This window comes from Heliangelus exortis, chromosome 20 (genome assembly GCF_036169615.1).
Source record: "Heliangelus exortis chromosome 20, bHelExo1.hap1, whole genome shotgun sequence".
NCBI lineage: Eukaryota > Metazoa > Chordata > Aves > Apodiformes > Trochilidae > Heliangelus > Heliangelus exortis.
The window spans coordinates 7,425,040-7,450,602 of record NC_092441.1 but is presented as its reverse complement, the minus strand read 5'-3'; the positions used below and the strand labels follow the sequence as shown (position 1 = coordinate 7,450,602).

Genomic DNA, 25,563 nt, shown 5'->3' with positions numbered 1-25,563 from the left:
GGGGGGTGCAGGGGTGAGGGAAAATGTTAAATCAAAAATGACATACACTTGCCCACAGCTTCAGTTAAGGATAAGTTTCTCCAGCTGTGGCTGTAATTCAATGTGTCTCATAGAGTCATTTGAACCAGGCATTTACACACTTCTTTCTGCTTTGCACAAAATACATCAGGCTTCAAGTAGCATCTGGTAACATGCAGAACCAAGAGTCTGAAGAGTACTCCCCAGCCCCATCTCCCCAGAGCTTCTGCTGCTCTACACCACCACACTCCACAACTCCCTTCCTTCTAGCTGGGTTTCTACAGGACACACCTGAGATCTTCAGTGGAAATCAAAGGGACATTTTAAAAAGTTTGCTCTTAATGGAAAACTGCACTTAATTAAACAAACAAACAAAAAAACCCCAAACAAACCAATGTTAAGTAATAATTTTTATTTATTATATACCAATAAAGAGCCAATTAAATTTGTATTTATAAAAAAACAAGACACATTGTTTGTGACATATGGAAACAAAACCTGACTGCTCAAATGGGACCAAATACCTAAATTAACATTCTTGGGCAAACATTCTTCTTACTGAAGCCATCAAGATTTACCCAGGTAAGAAGCAGAACAATGCCCAAAATTTGTAGAACTGAGGAGTTCAGCAGTTTCTTTTAAGGCAATGCCAATTACTCATTCGACCGCAGCAATGCTATCACTGCATTAGTAGGAAAAACACAAGTTGACACATTTTGTCTTAAAATGCCATGCAATTTTTCAATTTTTCATTCATTAATTAGCTGATTTGCACTTCCTGGGTTGTAAAATAAGCCCAAAGCCTGAGCTTCACCCTTTCAAGTAGCATTAACAGCATTAAAGACAGTTCCCACTGCAGGGCACCCGGATCTGGAGCAGATAATTGAAACAAACAGATACTTCTGACCACCTAGTGTACAACGGAGATGATGTCAAACTCATCCCTTAGACTCTTATCACTTTTCTTGGGCGTTTGACTTGGGCAGTGAGGTAAGGTCCAAAGATCAACTGACTGGTTCAAATGGCTTCACAGGCTGCACTTTAGTTCCTCTGTGATGTTTGGGTTAAGCACTTTGTGGGCTTTGAGCAGCCACACGTCCTAAACCCCTCACCTGTTTGAGAAGAGCCTTACTCTGCCCTGCTCTTTCCTGACTTCAAATCTGCCTTGATTGAGATTTTCAATCTGCTGCTCCCTACCACGTTTCCCCACTGCCCTTAAGAATAATGTGGGGAAATAATAATGTGATAATAAAATAATCTGACAGTGCTACAACAAGTCATAGATGTGACTGAGGCAGCAGCCCCGAGGAACAGGTGGCCTTTTGCTAGCCCTATTTACATACCTTTGTGTTTCTGTGCATAATAAAACAATGCATTGAATGGGCTTCTCCATGGAATTTGCAAGGAATGAAAATAAGCCAATAATAAAATGAAAAAGCAACAGAAGAAAAAAGGAAAAGGAAAATATGAGAAGAAACATGACCTCCAGACTTGCCAGCTGTCGTGCAGGCAGCTTATGGTGGAAGCTGCAGAGATCAACTACTATCTAACTGCTTGACCAACCTATTATGTCAGTACCACAAAAATGTTGTTCTGCTGATGGAAGAAGATAGGTGATAAGCATCATGCTGAGGAGGCAGTGGCAAATGGGCATCTCCTGCCCACTTCCTGCCAGCTGGTGGGCAGGAAGAAGCATGACCATTGAGAGCTAGATCTTGTTCAAAAAGACGGGGGAAAAAAAGGCACAGTGGGCTTATCAGGGGCATGAAACGGGAGATTTGATTCTCTGAGCAAACTCTCCATCTCCTTTTTAAAAACAGTCTTTCATATCAAAGTTCCCATGGAAAAAAATATCAGATGCTAATTTGATTTATTCAAATAGTGCAATTAAACCCACCTCCACTCTTCCCTGTCTGTTTTTCTCCCCAGGAAACTTTGTTTTCTTACTCTAAATCAGCAGAGAAAGCAAACTTGAATCCATTAAGTCCTCGTTACACAAGAAGCCTTTTTCTCCCCAGCTGTAGCCTGAAAGCAGATCTGTGCCATTGTTCTGCAGCTGCAGGAGGGTGGGTGGCTCCAGCAGCCTAGGAGAGGTTGGGAACACCCCCTGGGCGGGTCTGCAACTGGATCCTGGTGAGGTGCAGCACAGCTCCAGGGGTTTGGATCAAGATGTACCCTCACCATTCACCCACCAAACCTCACATGCTGGGGCTTGGCTTCGTTTCCAGGATGTGTTTATGATGCTGCCTCTGCCACTACAATCACAGATCCCGCTCATCCTTTTTCAAATACCCAGGAAAAAGGTCAAATAACCAAACGACAAGTTCGACAGAGTGACAGACACTTCAAGATAGATTTTGCTCATTTAGCTCATTTGTCACATGTAAACTAGGCAGTTTTCCTTTAAGCAGTGCAGCCTGGCCTAAGAGTCAGTAACTGGAATGCAAGGAATAGTTTTAGCATCTAAAAACTATGCTTTGTATTAGGAATTTTTCAATGGAAATCAAAATCCCAAGGGATTTCCATGCAGAGAAAGCAGCTCAGAAAATTCAAATTGAGAACATAGACTCTGCACTGATACACAATGGGAACTTCCTGACTTAAAATGGAGTGAGGCTGTAAGAACAAATAAATCTTCAATGCAGCCCATTACTAGATGTGCACTACTGCAGATGTAAGAGGACATAAATCCCTAGGGTGGCCATTCCCCCAAAATACAAAAAAGCCTTCCTAAAACCTGCCCTGAATGCTGCAACAGATTGCTTCAGAAAAAAGGACAAGCACACAGAACAGTGTCAGTAAAGGTGAAAGGCAGTTAATGCCTCAGCCCTGTTTCTGCAACCCATCTGATTTCAGTCTCTGTACTCATTAGAGTTTGCACAGATATGATCAGACACATGCCTCCTCTTACAATCTTCTTTTTAAGCTGTGCAACCCAAATCTAAGGCTGGAAATGTTCGAGAAAATTTGGCACATATTCTCCAAATTATCAGGATGTAAAAGGGACTTCTGGGGCTTAATGTAAAAAACAAAACAGCCAAAGAAGGCTAGATACTCCTCAAAGTGTTAAAAGCGGGATTTTTTAAATGCACCTTAGGGATTATAACTCCTGATGACTCAAAAAAAAAAAAAAAAAAAAAAAGGCAGGCGGGAGGTGGTTGGGATTTCTGCACTTGAAAGGCACCAAAAGATCAGTCTTACTGCAGATGGTTACTATGCTTGTCACAGCAGTTCTTCCAGGGATTAGGGAGCACCAAGCAGGACAACAACTCCTCCAAACAGTTGCCCTTTGTCAGAAATGAAAATGTTTGTGGGTCCAGCTTGGCAGGAGGCAGCTGGAGGGCTGGCGCCAGGCACCACAGCAGGGCCAAGGAGATGCTCAGATGGGACTGGAGGCTGCTCACTGGAAACCTGGAGAGCCAGACATGGATGGGAAGGTTCTGCCATGGCTAGAGGCTCTCAAAACCTCCAGGGAGAATGATGGAGACATTGGGAAACTCTCGGACAGGCAGCTAGTTCCCTGAGCCCTGCTGTTAGCACCAAACCACAAGGATGCCAAAAGCTTTTAAACTGAACATTTTCTCAGTGTGATAAAAGACTGTGAGGAAAGGCAGAGAAAAGTTGGTGGAATTTTTAAGCAAAACTGAAAATTACCAGACGTGAAGCAATGCCAGAAAGATGCTGTAGGTACCTATCTCTTTTCTGTATTATTTTGTTAAGAGTTCTGCAGGACTCAAAAGAAGCCCAGAGGTATCTGACATTACAGTTGACACGGATCAAAGAAATCTGCAGTCAAAAAGATCCAAGCAAACCAGCTGTGCTTCACAAGCCTGACAAGTGCTGGAATTTTTTAAGAAGTCTCTCATTAAAGCTCCTATTGAAGTTATGGTTAATGAGAACATCCTCAGCTTTTCTACAAGTTTGGTAAAAGCTGCTCAACACAATGGGACTTTAGAAACTGATTTGTGGTCAATCAGCCAAAGGTATGCTACAATGTAAATCCTAAGAAAAAAGTTTCCATGCAAACTGCAGGGTTTTAATAACACTGGTCACTGATCATAACTTCAGAGTAAAAACATAGATTTTGTCCTTGGCTAACGTGTTCTTATCAAGCCTTTCAAATAGCCTAGAGAAGGTATCATGCTTCTCTTTCACTGTCTGCATCAATTCTAAAAAAATTTTCACACCCTGCAGGCTAACATTAATAAAACAGCAACCCCAGTTTGAATGTCACTGCAGGAAGCCTCCAAAAGAGCCTATTCCCTTTTTTTTTTTTTCTCTTTTTTCCCCTAGAGGGCTGAAAATGTTGGTGCTCTCACAAATCTTTTGAATTCTCACAAGAAAAAATTTCTGCTTCCAATGAACTGATGGGCAATACCATCCTTGCAAGAGGGGCAGAACTGAATTTTTTGCTCTGACCCATGTAAGCCATCCTCAATTACATTTAATACCACATTGCTGTATCTCATGAAGAGATACAGAAAATGTGTCAAAGGAAGGAAATTATTTAGTTTCGCACCTCGTACTAGTCAGACTAAATGCAAAATCCCTTTCATCATGACCAAATAGCAGAAATTCTCCCCTACCATTGCTCTGGCTTTCTCTGCTCCTCCAAATATTTATTTGAAAGATACTAATTATGTGTGAAAGGATTGCATGGCCCCTTCCAGACCCCTCAAAGACTCAGTCCAGCACACTCTCAAGACTGCAAGGAGCCTCCCTGATTTCAATGGAGGATGCTTTTAACATGCCAGTATTTTGTATTAATCTCCCCTGGTAAACTACAGAGTTACAACAGATTTTGATTAACCCAGCCCTTGACACAGAGGAAACCTCTTGATTCATTGTGGTGAAGAGTCTGTACTGAATTTAACTGAGCACAATTATCTCAAACTAATTCTGATTTGGACATGAGCCAGACCAGAGCACATTTACTGAACCCACCCGTGATTGGGTATTCAGTGCTTATAGTCAATTCCAGAACTTCAGAATAAATCCAGAAAAAAAAAAAAGGCCTAATTAATTTAAATAATGCTTCTGAGAATGCTGACTCTGAAACATTATGCCTCCTGAGCCATGGCCAGCTACCTGAGAAAGAACAGGGAACAGAGACATGAGCACATCCATCAGAATTAACAAAAGAACCTCAAAATATACTTTAAAGAGTTTGCAAAATGACACTGGGGAGCAATATCATTAGAATTACACATAAATTATGCAGTGGAATGACACTCTTACTGAGACAAATTCCATTACTTTAATAGATGCCATTTTTGTTGGTATGGAAAATATTTGACAATGGCTAACAAGTTAAGCTTACTGTAGCCTGCTGGAAAGTTTCTGGACGAGGTCCGCTTCTCTCCTTTTGAAACTGAACGGTACAATGTGATTACTACCCAGGGTTGCTTGTGTATCACTTCAGCCAGGAAAAGTTGTGAAAATGACAGGAAAACATGGTGCTGTTATCACATGACACAATAATGTACAACACAATACTCAGCTACTCACACTACCCACACAGTGCTTAGCATAAGAAATCAGTGATCTACGTATTTTTCTTCCAAATTCCACCTAAGCAACTTCCCCTCAGTCGGAGCAATGCAGCATATGATGAGTTGAACTGTATTTAAACATATTCAATCATAAGCAATTTATTTTCTTACAGCAATGATTATTTCCAGGTGTGTTATTACTATGATTAGGAATACGAATAACTGCATTTAACTTACACACCAAACACCTGTATGTTAGTGACATGCTGTTTCCTTGAGGCACACTGACCATCACTGCTGGTCATTTTCTTGCAGTTTCTAAAGCACAATTTTTGTTTTCAATTTTTTTTTTTTTTTTAATCTAGCTTCCATCCTGAATCCACCAATCTAGGACTGGTGGTCTGTCCCAGGTGGGCTTGTCATTCATGTTATCCCCTCTCTTGATGAATACGTTTGTATGACTCGAACAACTCCATCCCTTCTTATGACCTCCAGAGCCACACAACTGGCAGATAACCAAAGGTAAACTACCACTCTCAACTGCAAGATTTCTCCAAGAACAGGTTTTGGCTCTGGATTTAAGATCAGGTTCTGGATCTCCGAGTCCCTCAAGCTGTCCACCTTTGGACATCTCTTTTCCATATTACAAGCACCCATTATCTTAGAGCAGTTGGAGTAGTTCAGGAAAAAATGCCTCCTTTGTGGAGGGCACACAGAAAACAAGCACTCAGGTACTTGTACAAATAGCAGCAGAGCAATGCAAACTTAAGGCTTTGCTGAGCTGTTTGTTGGAAACACTTGAGAGAAGCAGATAATGAGCACTGTTATTTCAAGTACATGAAATGCTTTTTGTTTCAACTACTCTAACAAGTGACTTTCCTAATTTAAACTTCCATATGTCATAAATTTCCAACCCTAGGCTAGGAAAGCTAAAAGCTCTCCAACTTCTCCTTTGGGATCTATTACCTATTTGGGATTAAAAGACAAACAAACCGACAAGTGGAGGCTAACCTGAAATTCAGTGCCAAAAATGTACCTGGCAGTTGTGTTTTTTTTTTCTGTGGCAGACAAGGACAGATAGGAAACAAAGAGATCACCTAACTGCAAGACAGAGATTTTCTGGAGAGATGCAGCTACCATGAATGTGATGACCAGAAGAGAGCTTGTAACAAGATTAAGTAGATTAAACATGACTTGTATTTTTAAACTACTCCATCTCTAAGACATTGAGATTTCTACAGCCCAGTGAAAGGAACTGTCTGTCAAAGGTCTCTATGCTCCATGGTCTAGTAGTATAGTGAGATTTTAAATGCTGGTCTCCTCCAAGATGGCTGTGTGGGGCAGTTTTTTCCACTGGCTCTCAGGAGCCAAGAGGTAATTTTACAGAAATTCTGCAAGGATGCTTACAGAAAATTAAGACTTCTATAAGGAGTTAGGCCAATGCTTCCAAAGAATGACCTTTCCCATCTTTCACTGCTTTGAAATATCCTCCAAGAGCACCAGAAACAAAACAAACCCAGATGAATTCCAGAGAAGGCCCATGTTCTTCAGAGAGGACAACTACCTTCACATTGCTCTTTCATGAGATACAGGAAACAATCACTTTTCAACTGATCTGCACTTAGCAAAGGCAACAGTTACATTGGGCGAGAAGGACCAATTGTGTTCGCTCAGATTTACTCCAAGGATATTTTCCAAAGGAGGAAATTAAGACAGGCTCAAGGAGAAGGCTGTTCAGAGCCACGAGAATCCAGTGTGAACTGGCTTGGCTATTTGCTCTTGCTTTGCTGTGGTTTCCCAAAATGGAGGGATCTTCACAATGGAAGGCAAGAACATCCACCATAATCTCAAAGATGATGCCTGTATTCTTCACTGATGTGATATACCACCAATGCAGTTCATACAAGTTCATCTCATGTCAGTTTCTCAGGCAAGCAGACTGGCAAAACCAACTGAGCCCTGCAGGGGCTGAGGGCTTCACTTCCATCATGTGCATCCAATCCACAAGTGTCCTTTCCATGAGGTACAACAGCTGTTTCTCTTGGGTGCATTGTGTTCATTCAGTCCAGATGTCCTCCACAGTACATGCTGAAAATCACTCAGTAATGCAAAGGACAAACCAGAAGTTGTTGATGACCTGTGGGGTTGAAGCAGTCTGCTAATTCGCAGACTCTCCGCTCTTTATTGTCCATTTCTTGATATGTACAGGAGACAAAAGGGACAATTGATCCTTTCAGTTTGAACCAGCAGAGCAAAAGAGTTGGCTCACTTCTCCATAGCCAGGGAAAAATGCAAGATATTTTACTATGAAGTTGTGACTAATGTCTGGAGAGATAAAGGATGTACCCTTGCTCTGAAGAAACGGGGTACAATCCCGAGCATGCAGAATAGCAATGAGCAAAGCTTATTTCTGCAGCTAACAATGGCAGTTGCTTACTCAGATTTTTTGCAGGAATGTGGTTTGCAAGGTCCACATCTGGAAACATAGAGTTCAAGTCCAACTTAACTCACAGATGTGATTAGTAGTGGCCAGTAAATAAAATCCTGAGATTTCTGTATGTCACACAATAAGCAAAAAAGAAATTAAAAATGTCTGTGACTGACCATCTCAGATTAATTGGAGTCCAACAGTGACAGCCACTAGGGTTAGAAACCATATACACCCTCTGTACAGTCCTGCACAGAGCACTCCTACACACAGGCACTAAGCTCAGATCAATGGGTAGGCAATGTCCTACTTTGTTACTTCTAAACAATTACTGAACATTACAGTTACCCAAAAAATGGGTAGAGAGAAAACCTCTGCATGTGCATGCAGATATATACCATGAGCAGGGACAGTACATGTAAATAATCTGCTTCATCCCACTTTTCTCTCCAATAAGCAGCAGGTTTTGTGTCTTAAACTAGTGGTTACCATATTTGCCCAAGAAGGGAATGTGAGGATACAGGCTCTCTGCAGCCTCAGGATTTCATTCATTTTCTAGGATACTAGTCCCTAAGACATACAGGATGGACAAGTAGTGCTGCTACTGACCTTGAATCAATCCCAACTCAGAAAGCCAGATTGGGTCTGGAAGAAAAGAAGCCAAAGGAGAAAGGCCAAGAGGGCTGTCCAGCTCTGAGATGTAATATAAAGATGAGCAACAGCATCTACTGTTCCCTGAATAAACCTTAACTGAAATCAGAACCATTTTCAGAGGATGCCTTACACGCTGGTGAGTTCAAATATGGGGGATGCTCAATTTCCCCTGTGATTTGAGGCAGGTCAGCAGTGGTGTGCTGAGCTCATCTGCATCCCAAGGTGCCCCAGGACTTGTTAACACATGGGCATAATAGGATATTTTTGGATGAAAATTCTCAGATCCCTAAGACAGCTCCTTGCTGGAGGGAGGAAGGGAGAAATTTTGGCAAATTCCAGCTCCCATTCTGGATCTCACCTGTACTTAATCATAAAAAGTTACTGTTGAATGTAGATTTGAAGGCTCAGAGATAGCAACACATCACACTTTCTCTATAAGGTATGAAATACGAGTTCTAGAGGGCTTACAGAATTCACCAGGTGAAAAGGTAAAGCACAGACACACAGGTCTTAAAATATTCTGAAAAATGCACTAAGATTCAAATACTATTGAAAAGTCTAACAGGAATGGAGCTGTGGTCTCCCCATTTTCTCTCTAACCTCCAGAGAACACTAGGGCATTTTGGTGTCCTGAATGCTTTTAAAATATTCAAACACCAAGACTTACAACCAGTTTGCATATAAGCATGTATAACACTGTCCTGACTAGGGGATGCAGCACATAGGAAGAACAGAAAGCAAAAAAGGAGAGAAAATCATGCTTCTGTTATCATAACAGTATGAAGGGAACACAAGAGCTGATACAGACTCTGAAACTACTTGACCCACTTTCTCTTTTCTTAAATTAGCATTGCAGTGGTTACATCTTCATGTGAATTATACTGCCATGCCAGGACCATATGTGTCCTTCCTGATGCATAAAGACGACTCAGGGATCCCTGGGGTTTACTGAACACTGATGTGGGAGCTCTGCTCCTGCCATAACTGGTGACACCTCTTGACCACCAAGACATAAGTAGCAGAATTAAATGAAGCTGGAACTGTTAAACCACACCAAACCCTCTATAGCCTGAAGCCTTAGCAGCACCATCTCCCATCTCAGGCACAGCCAGGGTACTGGGTGAAATTTCCAGCTCTCCAGTGGTCAGGACAGATATTTCTCAATCTGTCTTCCTTATTAGATCATGCAAAATATTAAAATGTTGACCTTGTACTCAGGTTTATAAACCTGGGCTTTTTTAAACCAAGCTGATTAAGAAAAATCACCACTGGCTCTTCTCCATGCTCTCTAGCATGACAGCTACCTCCAAAACAGGAGTGTGGTCCTGAACAAGGTGCAGGCACACAGCTTTGGCCATAGGCATGGATGGAATCAAGAACAATGACTCTTCTGTGTCTCATGGAAGGATCTGGCCAGCCAGAGATCACCAATGGAGCCATATGACTAGGTAAAGGGTAAACAGCACATCTCACTGAAAACCAGGCACTAGAATGAAAGTCTATAGGATACTTCAGTCCAAGGGAGACATTATCCAGCTTTGCTCTTCTGTACAGCCTCTATATGTCCCAGCATGCAGCCAATCTCATGCAGACTTCATGGCGAATGAAGTCAGGTTCAATTTGAAAATTAACATTTCCACCTCACTGCTCTACCTGGGTAATTTCCTAATTTCCATCAAACGAGAATGCTTCAGCTCCCTCCACACACCATTCAACTCAGCAGAAAAAAATATGGCTGTCAATTCAAAATTGCTGCTCTTCAGAGACTCTCCTCAGACCCCACCACAGTGTTCCTGGAGCAGAACAACTGCACAGCATCACTAAAAACACTTTCACAGGCAACACAGGAAGGGCCTCTCCCTTCTTCCCTTCTCCCACCCAATGTGCCAGTGAACACAGGCCTGAGGAGGCAGTGTGAGCATCAGACATCATGCCATTAAGCAGGAAACATTGAAAATTCATGCCTTGGTGTACATGTGCCAAGTGCCAGGGACAGCCGTGTCCCTGTGGGGTTTGCAGAGGTCACGGTGCCCTGGGCAGCTCTGGGCCTCCAGTCAGACCCCAAGGCTGCTGTCCCCCTCCAGGCAGGACAGGACAGGATGGATGATGGACAGGAACCACCACTATTGCCATCTTCTTCCAGCCTCTGGGGCATCAGTCACTCCTCCCTCAGGCACCTCAGTACTCACTCCATGGCACACCCGGGTCAAGCAGGAGAGGTCAAAGTGCTGCTCCCAAATGAGCAGTTCTGACCACTGCTCTGTTGGTGTGAGGGCCAAAACAACAGCTTCCAACTGTGCTGGTGATGGGACAGGTAACAGAGCCAACCTGTGGAGCACTGATTGTTAGAGATCCCTCCTGAATAACCCTACCCTGTCACAACCTTCTGGCTTAAACTTCAGCTCTGCCACACTAATCCAGGAAGGAGATTGAGGTGCTGGAGCAGGTCCAGAGAAGAACAAGGAGGCTGTGAAGGGATCCAGCACAAGTCCTGTGAGGAAGGGCTGAGGGAGCTGGGGGTGTTCAGCCTGGAGAAGAGGAGGCTCAGGGGAGACCTCATCACTCTCTACAACTACCTGAAAGGAGGCTGGAGCCAAGGGGGGGTTGGGCTCTGCTCCCAGGCAGCTCTCGGTAAGAAGCCACGGGCTTAAGCTCTGCCAGGGGAAGTTTAGGTTGGATATTAGGAAAAAATTCTTTACAGAGAGGGTGATCAGGCATTGGAATGGGCTGCCCAGGGAGGAGGTGGATTCTCCATCCCAGGAGGTTTTTAAGAAGAGACTGAATGTGGCACTCAGTGCCATGGTCTGGGAACCACAGTGGTAGTGGATTAAGGGTTGGACTTCATGATCTCAAAGGTCCTTTCCAACACAGATGATTCTGTCATTCTGTGAACTACAGCATGCTCTAGCTTCCCATCTGCAAGATGGGAAATACAGAGATTTGTGCAACCATTTAGTTTGCAAAGCTGTATCACTCAGTACATGGGGTTCACTCAGAACCCACAGGAGCCAAATTACAGAATCACCTCAGTTGAAAAGGACCTTCAAGATCATCAAGTCCAACCATTAACGTAACACTGACAAGTCCTTAACTAAGCCCTATTCCTAAGTACTATGTCTAACCAACTTGAATCCTTCCAGGAATGATGATTCCACCACTGCCCTAGGCAGCCTGTTCCAACACCTGATGACCCTTTCAGTGAAGAAATTCTTCCTAACATCCAACGTAAACCTCCCCTGGTGCAACTTGAGGCCATTACCTCTTGTCCTGTTGCTCATAAACTTCACTGAACAGCTTGATCCCCACCTCTTTACAACCTCCTTTAAGGCAGCTGTAGAGAGCAAGAAGGTCTCCCCTCAGCCTCCTTTTCACCAGGCTACACAACCCCAGGTCCCTCAAACACTCCCTGTAAGATATATGCTCCAAACACTTCATCACCTTTGTTGCCTTTCTTTGGACATGCTATAGTAGCTCAACACCCTTTCTGTAATGAGGGGACCAAAACTGGACACAGCTCTGGAGGTACAGCCACACCAGTGCTGAGTACAGGGGTAAGGTCACCCCTTGTCCTGCTGGCCAAATTATTCCTGATGCAGGCCAGGATGCCACTGGCCCTCTTGGCCACCTGGGCACACTGCTGGCTCATGTTCAGCTGGTTGCCAACCAACACCCTCACATCCCTCTCTGCTGGGCAGCTCTCCAGCCACTCCTCCCCAAGCTGAGGGTTGTTGTGGCCCAAGTGCAGTACACAACATTTGGCCCTATTGAAGCTCATGCAGTCGGTCTTGGTCTGTTGATCAAGCTGGTCTACATCCCTCTGTAGATCCTCCCTACAGTCAGGCAGATCAACACTTCTGTGAAATGACTGTGACAGAAATGGGGAACAAACGGAAATGTTTACAAGAAAATCCACACAAGTAATTGTGAAAATGTCAATTTAGAATATTCCACAATCGGTTTTTAATATTTTTCTTAGACAAATGTAGTAACTGTCCCAGGTTATTTCCTGAAGAACACAGTCAGCTATAGGCTATGGAGCTCGAGAGCCTGAAACCACATACCAGAAAGGTCTGGAAGAGCATAAGAGGAGATTAAGAGACATAGACACTTGAGAAACATTTTGGGACAGTCAGAAAAATCCTTTCCAGGAATGACAGTCCCTGGACTATACAGAAAAAAAAGGAAGCAGCACTATGACATGCAACTGGACTTTGCTTTTGAAGCCCTGAAAAAAGCTATTAAACGAACAGCTGCCAATACTCTTGGGGCATCTGTTTTGAAAGTGTGACTCTACCAGGTGTCAAAAGGAGAAGAAGGTCCACCTGGGGCACTCTGGAAGCTCAATTCACAATGAATCTATAACAATACCCACATGCTACAGGATGTCTATGGCATCCAACAGGCCACCAGACAGTTCAGAAGCTGTGTTTGTGAGCATTACAACAGGTCATTTCATTTTGTCACCTTTCTAAAGAAGACTGCAATGCTCTGCTGTTCAAGCTCTAGAGAGGCTGCACCTCTGGCAGCCAAGAGAGCTCCCAGACAGCAGACAGGATACTTAAGCAGCACCATGTTGGGAGTCAGATGCCAAACAAAACTCCTGTGCATGCTCACGTCTTAGCAGGTGGATCTAAGCTCTCTAGGCTCCAGTCAAGATCACACATCAGTGCACCAGAAGAACAGAACACTTTCCAGAGAAAAGAAAAACTCATCTACAGCCATGCGCACAACTTGGTTCAATGGATGCCAGCAATGACCAGCACAGAGAGCTGCCATACAAACCTGCTGTGCACAGCTATACAGTCCCATCTCACCACATCATTCCCATATTAGTGTTATTTGAACCTTCTTTCAGCAAAGGCCACCAGCTGCAAGTAGCTCTGTAGAGCATACACACAGATAATTGAGTAATCTAATTTTGTTTGTGACCTAAATCCTACTTGGACACAGAGCTGATGAGGTGAAAGGTGGGATGCTCTTCAGTTGGTTGGAAATAGCAATTGAAAAACACTGGGTTGGAAGTTTAAGAGCTCACCCTAACCATGGCTTGCATCCTCCAACCCCTACAATGTCTGCTGCAGAGAAAACAAAGTTAGTACTTGTTAATCCAGCCTAAGAATTAGTTCAGCCTGTCTGGACTAATGAGACCTGTGGTCTCAACTGATAGCTCTCCATAGCCTCCATAGACCAGCAATGACACAGCCCTGCTGACTGTGACCAGGCACAAGCAGGAGCATACAAGGCCCTGGAAGGGGGCATCAGCTCTCAGAAAAACACATCTTTCTCTAGGTGGCATCCTTTCAAGTAAGAATTTTACACCCAAACTTCTCTAGAATTCAGGCTCTATTCTGCCTTTACCCTGTACAGGTCACATGTAAAATTATGCAGATCACTGTCCTAGCAGATACCCTATGGACAGGCTGGGTAGCACACCATACCTAAACAAAACCTCTTTTTGCACTTATAAAGTACAAAAAAATGGTGGCAGAAGTCATGGCTGACCTGAAAAAGACACATCTTCTGTAGATCCATCAGTCTCATGAAGTCACAACTACAACATATCTTCCTTCCAAACCCAGTCTCATTCCCTGATGCTCAAGGATCATGCTTCATCCCAGGGCTCTGCCCACAGGACCTGTGCTGAAAGCCATGCACAGCTCCTGTTAGTTGCAATCAGGGATGTCTGAGCCCTCAGCACCTCCAGGAAGTGAGATTTCAAAGAGCCATAGCCCAAATTCCAGTTTATAACCTCATTCAAGGCTTCTGAGGAAGCCTCTTATTTAAAGGCCATTTCAAAGTCCCCTGATTTTAACACGTTACAATTCTGGAAAATATTTAGGGAAAAACCCCAGCAGCACAGGAGATGTAAGGGGTTTTGCCAGTGGCTCCAGTCTGAGCAGCTGTAGCATCTGCTCTAATTTCCCCTCCCTTAGTTTCCTGGTCATCTGTGAAAGAGGTGACCTCCTTCAAGACATCCCAACACAGCTGGTAGCAAGGAAGGAGGAAGAAGGGAGGTGTTCTGGGCAGAGGGCTGGGGTGATGTGAACTCTGTATCCTGCCCTAGCACCCACCTCCTGTGCACCCACAGCAGCACACTCACACAGCCTGGAGGGATGCAGCTGCAGCCTCAGACCCAAACTATAAGGCATGGCTCAAAACCCCTGCAGATGGGCAAAGAAACACAAGGTGGGGGAGGGGGGGAGAGAAGGAAAAGGTTTTGGGAACTCTTGTCCCAACTTCCTATATTCAGTAGCATTTAATCTCTTTGTTGCACTCCAGGGCAACAAAAAGCCTCTGCCCATGAGAGCCACAAAGCACTGGGAGGAAAAGCTTCTGAGCAGGAGCACAGCAGGAGTGATGCTCACTGGGCTAGAGGGCTCCTGGGCCAAGGAATGTAAGGCAACTGGGAAGCACTGGTCAGTCTGAATAACAACAGATTCTGAAATTAGGATTCCACAGCCTTTGAACTTATTCCTCCAGGTTGTTAAAACCAAGGAAGTAGCATGAAGGAGCAGAGTAAGAAACCACACACAGATCACCTGGGAAACCCTCCTGTGTGGAAACCACACTGTTCCCTCCAGCCATGTGTGAGCTGAGTTCACCCCAGCTCACAGGAGCTGCACTTCACTCAGTTTATAGTGATCCCCAAAATAGTCTTCTCTACACTCCCAAATTTCTTTTCTAACACTCCTGGAACCTCTCTGACCAAGAAACAAACCATAAATAAAGCCAAATTCACACCTTGTCAGGGCATGTGGGGTCCACACCCATTTTACCAGGGTATGGAGCTCAGCACTGAGGAAGAGCATGGCTATATCCAATATCCTGCAGTTGTCAAGGCCACCTCTGGCATGTCATGCCTTGCCTCCTCAGCAACAGTGCCTTTGCTTCACTGATGCAGTTTATACGGAGTTTTCTTCCCTCCTAACACATTCACAGGCACGAGGGGCCCCATTTTCCCCTCTGCATTCTGTCTACACAGCAAGAAGCCACACTCTTACCTGAACATCCACCAATCCAGCCTGATCAGTTCCCTGACCAAAACCTGTTAATCAAGCAAAATACAGCTAATATGCAACTTACATCTCAGCAGCTGCAGGACACTGCTGGCTGCCTCCACTCGCACCCCAGCCAGAGATTGGCACAAGCATTAGACAACTGGACCCTCTCCCTTCCTGGAGGGAGGATTAACAGGACACCTCCAGATTGGTGGATCCAAGTCACAGAAACCCAAATTTCATGTGAAAAATTGACCTCTCTGTATCTTCAGATCCACCCATCTGGACCAACAGGGTCTGCCCAGTAAAATTCCCATCAGCGTTGAGCCAGCGCTCATCTTGGGAGGGTGCTGAGGCCACTCTGCTCCATCAGGCTGGGGAAGAGAAGTGGCTCAGTGAACAGAAACACACCTTGCATCAGGAATGCATGTGGGCCAGGAGGTCTGGAATATCCAATTCAAGTCTGAAGTCCAGAGAGATTTCTAGACAATTGAAGAAAAAACATTCCAGGCTCTCCAAGAAGTAGATGCAGAGACATCACCATGACACACCAGCTGTGAGACAAACACTTGAGAGAAGCAGGCAACCAAGAGATGTGAACATTGCTTTTGAGGAACAGTATCCACTCTGGACAACACAAAGGATGTGAGGATGGATTAGCTGTATCCAAGCTAAACCAGGCTCAACAGAGAAAGCAATCAAACCAACAGCATCCACCATCTTCAAATAAAAATGGCTGTTACAGCTTGTAGCTGCCCAAGAAAGCTTCAGCACAGATGTATCACCATGGTTTTAGACACCTGAAGAGCTATCATATCCAGCCCAAAGCACTTACAAGTCCTCAGAACCAGTTACACCCAGGAGCTAACCCCTGCCAACAACTACAATGTCCATGGAGATGGCAGCACCTTCTTAATGGACAAATTTGACAGTAACGTGCACAAACATGAAATTCAAGATGTCACCAACTAACAATGAAATCTCTTCTGTGCTAGACAGGGGCCACTGTGACTTCAGTGAATCCAACACAGAAGTCCATGTAGAAAAACACAGAAAAGTCAAATCCCTACAGATGGCTGATAATAGGAATGTGCTAGCTGAGACTAAGTCATCTATTTAATGGACATGGGGAGGTTTAAAAGAGGAAAGAGTCGCAGATGCAGTTCCACAGAAAATTCATACAAGGATTTAAAGACACTGAAGGAAAGACACAACAAGTGAATATATAAACACTACTTTTACAAGTGACAATACTCTACTTCTGAGAGGAAAAGAGAGAGGAGGAGGGAGGAGGACTTGATAGAAAGGTCACCTGGAATGGTAAGAAGAATCATCTAAAGAACTCTATTTTCTAGGTGTTGTAATTAACATTGAGAACTCATCAGAAACATATTTCTAGTTCAATAAAGGCTTGCTTGAAAACTCCCAGCATAATGAAACTCCCAGAAATAGGAACAGATCCCAGAGGGCAGATCCTGAGGAAGTGGAAGGCACTGAGCTCAAGGAGAGAGGCAGCAACATGCAGAGCCAAGCAGAAGCAGCTGATACCCAGGGACACACCAAAGAGTTCAGGCAGTGGGGAAGCTGCAGGTGCAGTTTTTGAGACTTGTCACTGGCAAAACTCAAGACCTGCTGGGGAACTTGAGAGAGAAAAAAACTGGGAACATCTTTGCATGCTAGCTGCATTCTGTCACACATACAGGCTGTGGGTGCATCACCCCATCAATCTAGATTGGTGGATCTGAGGATACAAAGCTAATATTTTCTGTGACAATGTAATGTTGTTAATTTACTAGCATCAGGAACAGCTCTGTGCCACACTTTAGGTGATAGGATTACCTGTAGCTAGCTAGCTAGGAAACACCATGAGAGCTAGTCACTGCTACCTCCCTGACATCTCCTTGTTGATATAATGACAATCCTCCAGCTTGTGTTTATTTTTGCACTAAAACCAAATAATCTATCTTTCACAAGTAACACAGAAACAAGAACTCTTGGAAAGTAATAAGCACTGAATAAAGAGACAGGAAAATGAGGGTGAATAGATCTGGAATTTCATTATAGGCATATCTTGCATTAACAGCTACAATTCATCTCAGTATAATAAATTCTGGAAGGCAGTAGCTCCAGTGTAAAACAGGAAGATCCCAAATTTAACCTTTTTTAATTAGGGGGTGGGGTGGGGCCAACAAAAACCCAGCAATCCAAAACAGTTCCTCTACAGTGACTCAAACTGACAGATTTGAGCAACCTTCAAATAACAGAAGTAATCAAACTGCATTAAAACAGCACCTCATGTTGGCTAAATAATTTCCAAGTTGGTCCAATAGTTGTGCCTTTGGCTTTATACTCACATGTGTGGATTCTGGAACGGAACTCCAGAAGTGTTTAGAGTAAATCTTGCTGTGGACTTGAAAGGTGGATTTGCAAAATTTAACTTCAGCGCTTTGCGTTTACCTGGGAGACAGGAATATAAAGTGAACTTTTTGTCAGCAATAAAATACTAAGAGCATCTTAAAATAAACAGAAAAAGAAACATATTACAAGAAAAGAAAAACTAATTTCACCACAACATTAGCAAATACTGGCTCATGTTAGGGACTCACGCATGGAGAAACAGGAGTCAGCTGGCACCCCGAAGCCTTTTCTCGTCTCATTCCAATTCAGTGGCCAAACCAAGGTGTTCAAAGCCTCTCCTCTGACAGCTTGAGCATCAGGTGCCAGAGCCCTGAGCTTCCTCCATGCCTCATGCTGGCAGACTCAACTTCAGCCCAGGGACCTGACCTGCTCAGCACAGCCTGGATATGCCACCAGCCCCAGGGTGGACAGCACTGAGGAGGGAAAACGATTCCTTGGGATGTCTTTTATGGGACACCCCAGCCATAGGAGGGCTGACAAAGTTGCTGACCCCCCTTAAACTTACAACAAATGAAGATAACCAGGCCTGAGTCAAGTCTCTCTGCTGTATGTAGAGCCAGGAACCAGCCTGTGCTCTTTTCTTACTCTAATATAACCAGAAAAAAAGAAAGCCACAGGAAAATGAGTTGTGGCAGCAAACAGCAGGATTTGTAACCAAACGATTTCATAAACCAAAGGATTTGTAATGAACTGTGTAACTTTTTACATCTCCCTGGTAAAATTAAAACATGAACAAAATGATAGAAAACAGGGGAAAAGGGATGTGTCAGGTTGCCAGACACTTTTGGGTCCGTTTGGGAAGGGAGTTCAAGGTTTTTCTTCTTATGAGAAAACGGCAAGATATGAATTTTGATCTCTTCCGGGCTATCCCGAAGTAAAGCAAGTGCCAGCTCTCACCTGAGATGGAAAAAAGTCCCAACAACACAGATCTCTGCTCTTCCAACAGCTCTTACTATCCAAACTGTTGACCTTGTCTGACAACAAAACATTTGCTTTGATGGAGACAGCATAAGAACCTGTGTTCAGAGCTGCAGCCCCACAGCTGCTGGCATTCTGAACACACCCAGGACACACAGCACATCATCTATTGCTGCTAGCACAGCACTACCTTGCCATCCACCCTTCCAAGATACCTTCTTTCAGTTATCACAGAATTTGCCAAGTTGGAAGAAACTGTTCCTTTTCAGGTTTGCTCATGGATGTACTCCAACATCCTCAGAACTAATCTGGGAGCAGAGCAGATTTCCAACATTGCCCTCAGGATAAACCATTTTCCAAGAAAAAACTAGTATTAATCTTGCAAAGAAACACTAAAAATTTCAGCGAATAGAACAGTTTATTTGAAAGAAAGAAGAAGGGGGTTTGAGTCTGGGTTTTGAGAAGAACTACAGGAACTCACTTTCAAGGCTACAAGTACTTTCAGTATGCCTACCACTGACATTTACTGCTATTCAATGAAACTTTTAATTTCGTATAATCCATGAGTCAACATTCAAATTCCAGATAAAAATTTTGCACTGCAGGATGTGCTAACTATAAATATGCTCATATTTAGAGCTCACCTCATTAGAAAGAGTATTTATCAATAATTCTCCACAACCTCAAGTGTGCTCCCACTTTAGGTGCACACAAAGAAACAAGCCCAGACTCTGGAGGGGTTACTGGCCACTTCCTTCACAAAATCCCTACACAGGAAAGCAGTTGCACCAACTCAAATGTCAGCAACCCACCTGGGTGATTTAGGTCTGGGATGCAGCTCATGGTTGTCCAGATGCTCCCCACACCAGTGGACACACACAGCTGCAACATGCAATGCATGGTTTATGCTATCCAACAGCACTTGCAACAGCTTCTAAAAATACCTCCCCTGTGAAGCCTGGCTAAAGTAGGTTAAGGCTGCAAGTGCAAAAAATTGCCATCAGATAAAGACTGGTTCCTTCAGACTGGAAACTCCCAGAAGACCCAAGACTGACGTCTCCAAAACCTACCATTAAATTTCAGCATCCATTATCCCTGATACTATGGATGGAAACCATTGACATGAATAGCCATAAACAGAGGTAAAACTACCTGAGCCTTGGCAGCAGATCAGCTGTGGTCGAAGGGCTGAGACCCACGTTTGGGCAAGCATCATGTGCAGAGTGCAAGAGACCCTGGTCAGCCGGGTGCAGTAAGGGAAAGTCCAGAGAAGAGAGCATGGCACCAGTATTAGGTGGCAGCTTTCCTCCCAAACTGCAGTTTGGGCCATTTCTTGCTGAAGACCATTACTTAACACATTGGTCACAGTCACAGTCAAACGCCAAGCCTGCAGAAACACTGACACAGAGAACCTGGAGGGTCTGGATGTCCTGAGCACTTTCAGCCATCCAGCAAGTGGGAGGCGCCATGGGGGTAGAGCTCTGTGGAAAAGGATGTGCTCCCAAAGTAGACGTGGGTTTGTTACAGCCACAAATACTGCAAAATGTTGACACTGTCCCTGTTTGATTATACCACCACAGTATAATCCCGTGGAGAACTTACTGGCGCAGCTGTCAGAAGGAAACGGTGACACTGCCTTCGGAAATTTGTGAGGCACCTGGAGCCCCTCCTGATATAACACAATTATAAATTATGCAAAGAGCCATGCCTGGTACTTTTTCATTATGAAACTGCACAGCAAGAACTGTAAAATACACAGCAGGGAGAAGAACTCAGGACAGGCTTAATAGACTTATTCTTTTTTTTTTAATTTTTAAGTTTAGGAGCCTCCACTTAAGACTAAAAAGCAAGGAAAAAAATCTGCCCTTGGGACCTTTGCTTAAGGTCAATGGAAAGGATTTAGTTTCTTTGGATAAAGCAACAAGTATGCTTCCATCATTCCTCTAGCTACCTTCTGCCAGAAAAGTGGCAATGTCAATCACAGCCTGCATCTCACCAGCTCTGACAAACACCTCGGACCATCTGCTGAAAGGCAAACAACCATAGATGGGGAAGAAGGAACCAGAGGATGGGGAGGCCTTCTTCCACTTCTAATGCATAATCATTTTGGGGGTACCAACTGATTCTGTCCACCTTAGCATTACTGTATCATGGTTTTAATTCTGAAGACAAAAAAAGACTACAACCAGATGCTGCTGAAAGCAAGAAACAGCACTGGGAGCTGGGAAGCTCTGTCCTGCTGTCCACAGGGAAGGACAAGGAAAGCCCTCAGCCAACAAGCCAGGAAACATGTCCTGACACAGCAGTTCTGGATTTCCTAAGTGTAATTTCTGAGAACTCTCCATCAGAAGAGGTGCACAGGGCAGTGACTCACTGAGGTACCAGGAGGGATTAGCAGAGTAAATCTGGACTCATTTAAGCAAAACATTCCCCAAAGGCCAAGAGAAATGAGGGCAGTCTGGCTCCATCTCCTGCACATATCTCCCTCTCTTGCCTCTTGCTCTCCTCTCAGTGACTGTCACACAGGTTTCCAGCCCTTTGCTATGGCTGGAAGAACCAACCTGTGGAAGGAACCTCAGTATCCCTGTCCCTATCTTCTCCTTCCCCAGCTCCCTCCCTGTCCTGGTGCTGTTCTCCCACACCACAAGAACATTTTGCTTCACATCCCTGTGACACAAGAGGCTTCATTTTTTTTATCTCCCTGTTAAACCAAGCAGGTATATTTTTAAGCCTTATATCATCTATGCAGGGGACCCTGCCCAGCAAATTGCTGCTTTTCTGAGTGATTTCAACATGAGGTCAGGCAGACAACATCAACCCTTAAAAGATCCTACTGCTGGTGCAACTCAACATTTTCATCTCCCCTTAAACCAAGCCCTTGGCAGCCTCTGTGCCATCTGTGTAGGTACTTAAGTGCTACCAAGAGAACAGAGACAGCCCATCTGCTCAGATGACCCTGCAAGCAGCCAGGCAGGGGGCAGTACAGAGCACAACCTTCTCCCTCATCAGAGAGGGAGAAGGTAACCCAGGTAACCCAAGATGCAGCAAAGGATGAGTCAATAAGGCTGGTAGTGAAGGAGTGGGCAACAAAGTGTGCCCAGCCAGGCCTCAGCCTAAGGACCACCTAAGGATGCCACCATTTTAAGTCTCCTTGCTTGATCTCTAAGCCTTGAGAACAGTGCATGGTGCACACACACACATGGATGACAGCACTGCAGCACTGTCACCTCATTTCATCATTAAGCCATGAGAGGTACCAAGCACACTAACAGAGAGCATATTTAAGAAAACTGATTAAATTGTTTTGAAACAGCAACCAGTCAAATTGGGCAAGTGAAGGTTGAGAGGAACATCGCAGGAACACTTCAGAGTCAGGAGGAAAAAGAACAGCGTCCTGGTGTGGGCACATTAAACCATGACAGTCACCAGCACATGGCACCTGTCACCAACTGGTCGAACAACTGTTGAGGTAAAGTAGAGACCACTTGTGTGTGTGAAAATCTTAAAGGCTGCACTAACAGGCACAAATGAAATGCTGGAAAGAACCTGTGCGAGGGTGAAGAGACTGGCACTGGAGTGGGCTTCAGATTCCACTGACCAAGGGTAATGCTTTGATCCTAGAATTGGCTTGCTTCTCCCCCTGACCACTGTTTCCACAAGAAATAATCCTTTGCAATGCAAGAAAAGCAGATCACACTGGTTTGAGTTCAAAGGCATCTTAAAGATCATCCAGTTCCACCACCCTGGCATGGGCAGGGACATCTTCCGCTAGAACAGGTTGCTCAAAGCCTCATCCAACCTGGCCTTGAACACTTCCAGGAAAGGGACATCCACAACCTCCCCCGGGGCAAGATTTCACAGTGTCTCACCAACCACACGGTCCATAATTTCTTCCACTATCTAATGTGTATCTCCCCTCTTCTAGCTTAAAGTCATTACCTCTTGTCCTATCATTCCATGCCCTTATCAAAAGTCCCTCCCCAGCTTTCCTGTAGCCCCTTTAGGTACTGAAAGGTGCTCCAGGATCTCCCCATACCTTCTCTCCTCTTGCCTTGTCAAGCACAGGATAGGCAGCAAACTGTATAACGTGCATGCTTTTGTTGCTTTTATACAACATGACATTTTAATCCCCATTTAAGTCCCCCATGTCCCTTGAAGGGCACTATGTACTCAACACACGATGTGGTAAATAGTGCTTCAAAAAGATTAGCAAGCCAGTGCTCAAGAGCAGGAAAAGTTACACCAAGTTGATTCATTATCAAAACAAAACCAGAGAAAGTAGCTGAAGGGAAGTCTAACAAAAGCACAACTCTTGCTGCCATGGAAATAACACAGCTGCCACTCCAAAAAGCACACACATGCACAGTAGTTAAAAAAAAAAAAAAAGAAATCTGGCACAGTAGCCAAAGCACTGAAGCAGATAGCCTACAAATATACACTTGTTCATGGCATTTCTCTAATGTCACACAGCTTCTCAGGAGGAGAAATAAAATCACACTGGGAAGTGATCTAAATATCAAAGTCTGGGAATTGTACTTCAAGCAGTTTTGATGCTTGCAACCCCAAAAGAAACAGGGAAAGAAAAAAAAGAAAGAACAGGTCTTGACCCTTTCCTTTTGCTATACAAGCTTGTCAGAAAAAAATAAATGTTTAGGTATCATCCCTGGAAATGGTGCTCCCCAAGGAAAGGGCAGGCACAGGCACCAGCAGGATCCCAGCTACACAGGCACTGAGAGTGGGCAAGAATCACCATGTGGAAGGTGACCAAAGCCTTGGGAGGTTCAGCACTGCCTTCAGCTGCCCTGTGGAACTGCACCCCAGTGTGCACAGCAGAGGCCACTAACAAAAAGCTGTTCTCAGGTCAGTGGGAAGTCAGCTGTACCACAACCTTTACCCCTTGTTTTATAGTTTATTAATAAACTGAGAATTACTGCTGTGTTCTCTCAAATACAGCTCAAAAGAAAATCAACAGATCTCGTGCCTCTACCTGACAGCACACAGTTTTGCAAAATTATTCAATAAGGCAAAGCTGTCATCCTGAACTGAGCCACTTGCAGCTGTTCTCCCACGAAAGCGTTGTAGAGTGGTGGATCAAATCCTGCCACTTCTCAACATCTTACAAGAGAAATTTAGACATCTGTGTTACATTCCTATAATTTACAACAGAGAGAGATCTGGAAAGCATCCTGCTCCACTGTGTACCTTTGATCTTCCTGCACAGAGAACAGCCTTTTCCTTTCTCTGTACAGTAACTACCTTCAGATTAAAGGTGAGATGATGTTGCTCTGGCAAAGGAGTGGATCCAAAGCAGAAGCCATCACTTCCCAGAAGAGAGCAACAGCTATGTATGATCCAGCACCAGAGCCAGTGAGACCACTCCTGCCCACTCCCCACCACCATCAGTGTCACTGCCAGTTGTTACCGAGCACTGACTGTGGACTTCAATTAAGTAAAAAACAATAGAACCTGTCATTCTCATTAACAGCTGCTAAACATGACCTACGAAATTTGCCTGTGAAACAGAAAGACTTGAAGTAGCTAAGAGAATTCACAAACACATTAATGTTTCCATTACCCTTTCCTTTATCATAAACATGACACTTCCATGTCATATGAACAAAGTCAGATAATACACTCCTAACACTTTAAAATGTAGTTTCAAGAGAAAACTGCAATGAAATCTACTCTAGGGGGTAATTCAAGTAAGCACACTGTCACTATGTAGCAGTCAAAAGTATTTTTAATGGAAAATACCCAACATGAAAAACTGTCTTTGCTGTAGACAATTTTTGCTAGGAATTTCTTCTGTCAAGAGTCTTCTTGAGTCCTAATGATTTGCTTTTTAATTCAACCAGTTACAACCCACAGGAAAAAGCCACCACCACCTCTCTCAGCTCTCCAGCTGAGCCCACAGCACAGGCAGCTGCTCCAGAAGCATGAGGGTCCCTGGACCCAGCCAATGGTCCCCCCAGTTCAGGGCTGAACAAGGCTCCTTCCCCACCCATCACTGCTCTCCCAGCAGCTTGCCACTTTGGGTTAAATTTCCTGCTGACAAAAATTAGATTTTCCAGTGGTAGCCTGAGAGGGGTTGGACATAAGGAAGAAATGTATAATGGAAGAGGGGAGCCCCTGGCCCAGGTTGCCCAGAGAAGCTGTGGCTGCCCCACCCCTGGCAGGGTTCCAGCCCAGGTTGGATGGGGCTTGAAGCAACGCAGGCTGGTGGGAGGTGTCCCTGCCCATGGCAGGGAGTTGGAAATAGATGATCTTTAAGGTGCCTTCCAACCCAAACCAGTCTGAAATGCAATGAGTAACTCCAAGAAACAGCAAATCAAACATCTTTTACACGGATTTTCAACAACCCAGCTCTAGCAGCTGAGCTACAGTCTTCTCCTACCACCAGCAAACAAGTTTACACATTTTTCCTACACTTTCAGATAACCACCACAGTCAACTGAGCTGCTCAGAAAGCTTCACTGGTTATTTGGTACTTGGCTTATGGAGGCTCAGAGCTCATCCACTCCAGCAACAGGAAAACAAATTCCCTTCTGTAAGACCCCATATGTCACCACTTCGTTTAAGTAGCTATCTACCATCAGACCCAGCTGCAGAGCTTGGGAAAACCTCACTATTTCACAAA

General features: G+C 44.3%; 1 protein-coding gene across 2 annotated transcripts in view; it reads right to left on the bottom strand.

Moving 5' to 3' along the window:
• The window catches only part of MAP2K4 (mitogen-activated protein kinase kinase 4), a 71,693-nt gene that overhangs the window by 31,448 nt on the left and 14,682 nt on the right, over nucleotides 1–25,563 (bottom strand). Inside the window, exons 2-3 of one of the 2 annotated variants that reach the window (XM_071764545.1) lie at nucleotides 17,945–18,047; nucleotides 5,339–5,434 (exon numbers count right to left, since the gene is read on the bottom strand). In XM_071764545.1, coding sequence (XP_071620646.1) covers nucleotides 5,339–5,434; nucleotides 17,945–18,047 — 199 coding nt within the window. The remainder of the gene's footprint in view (nucleotides 1–5,338; nucleotides 5,435–17,944; nucleotides 18,048–25,563) is intronic. The other variant, XM_071764546.1, reaches the window with a different exon arrangement.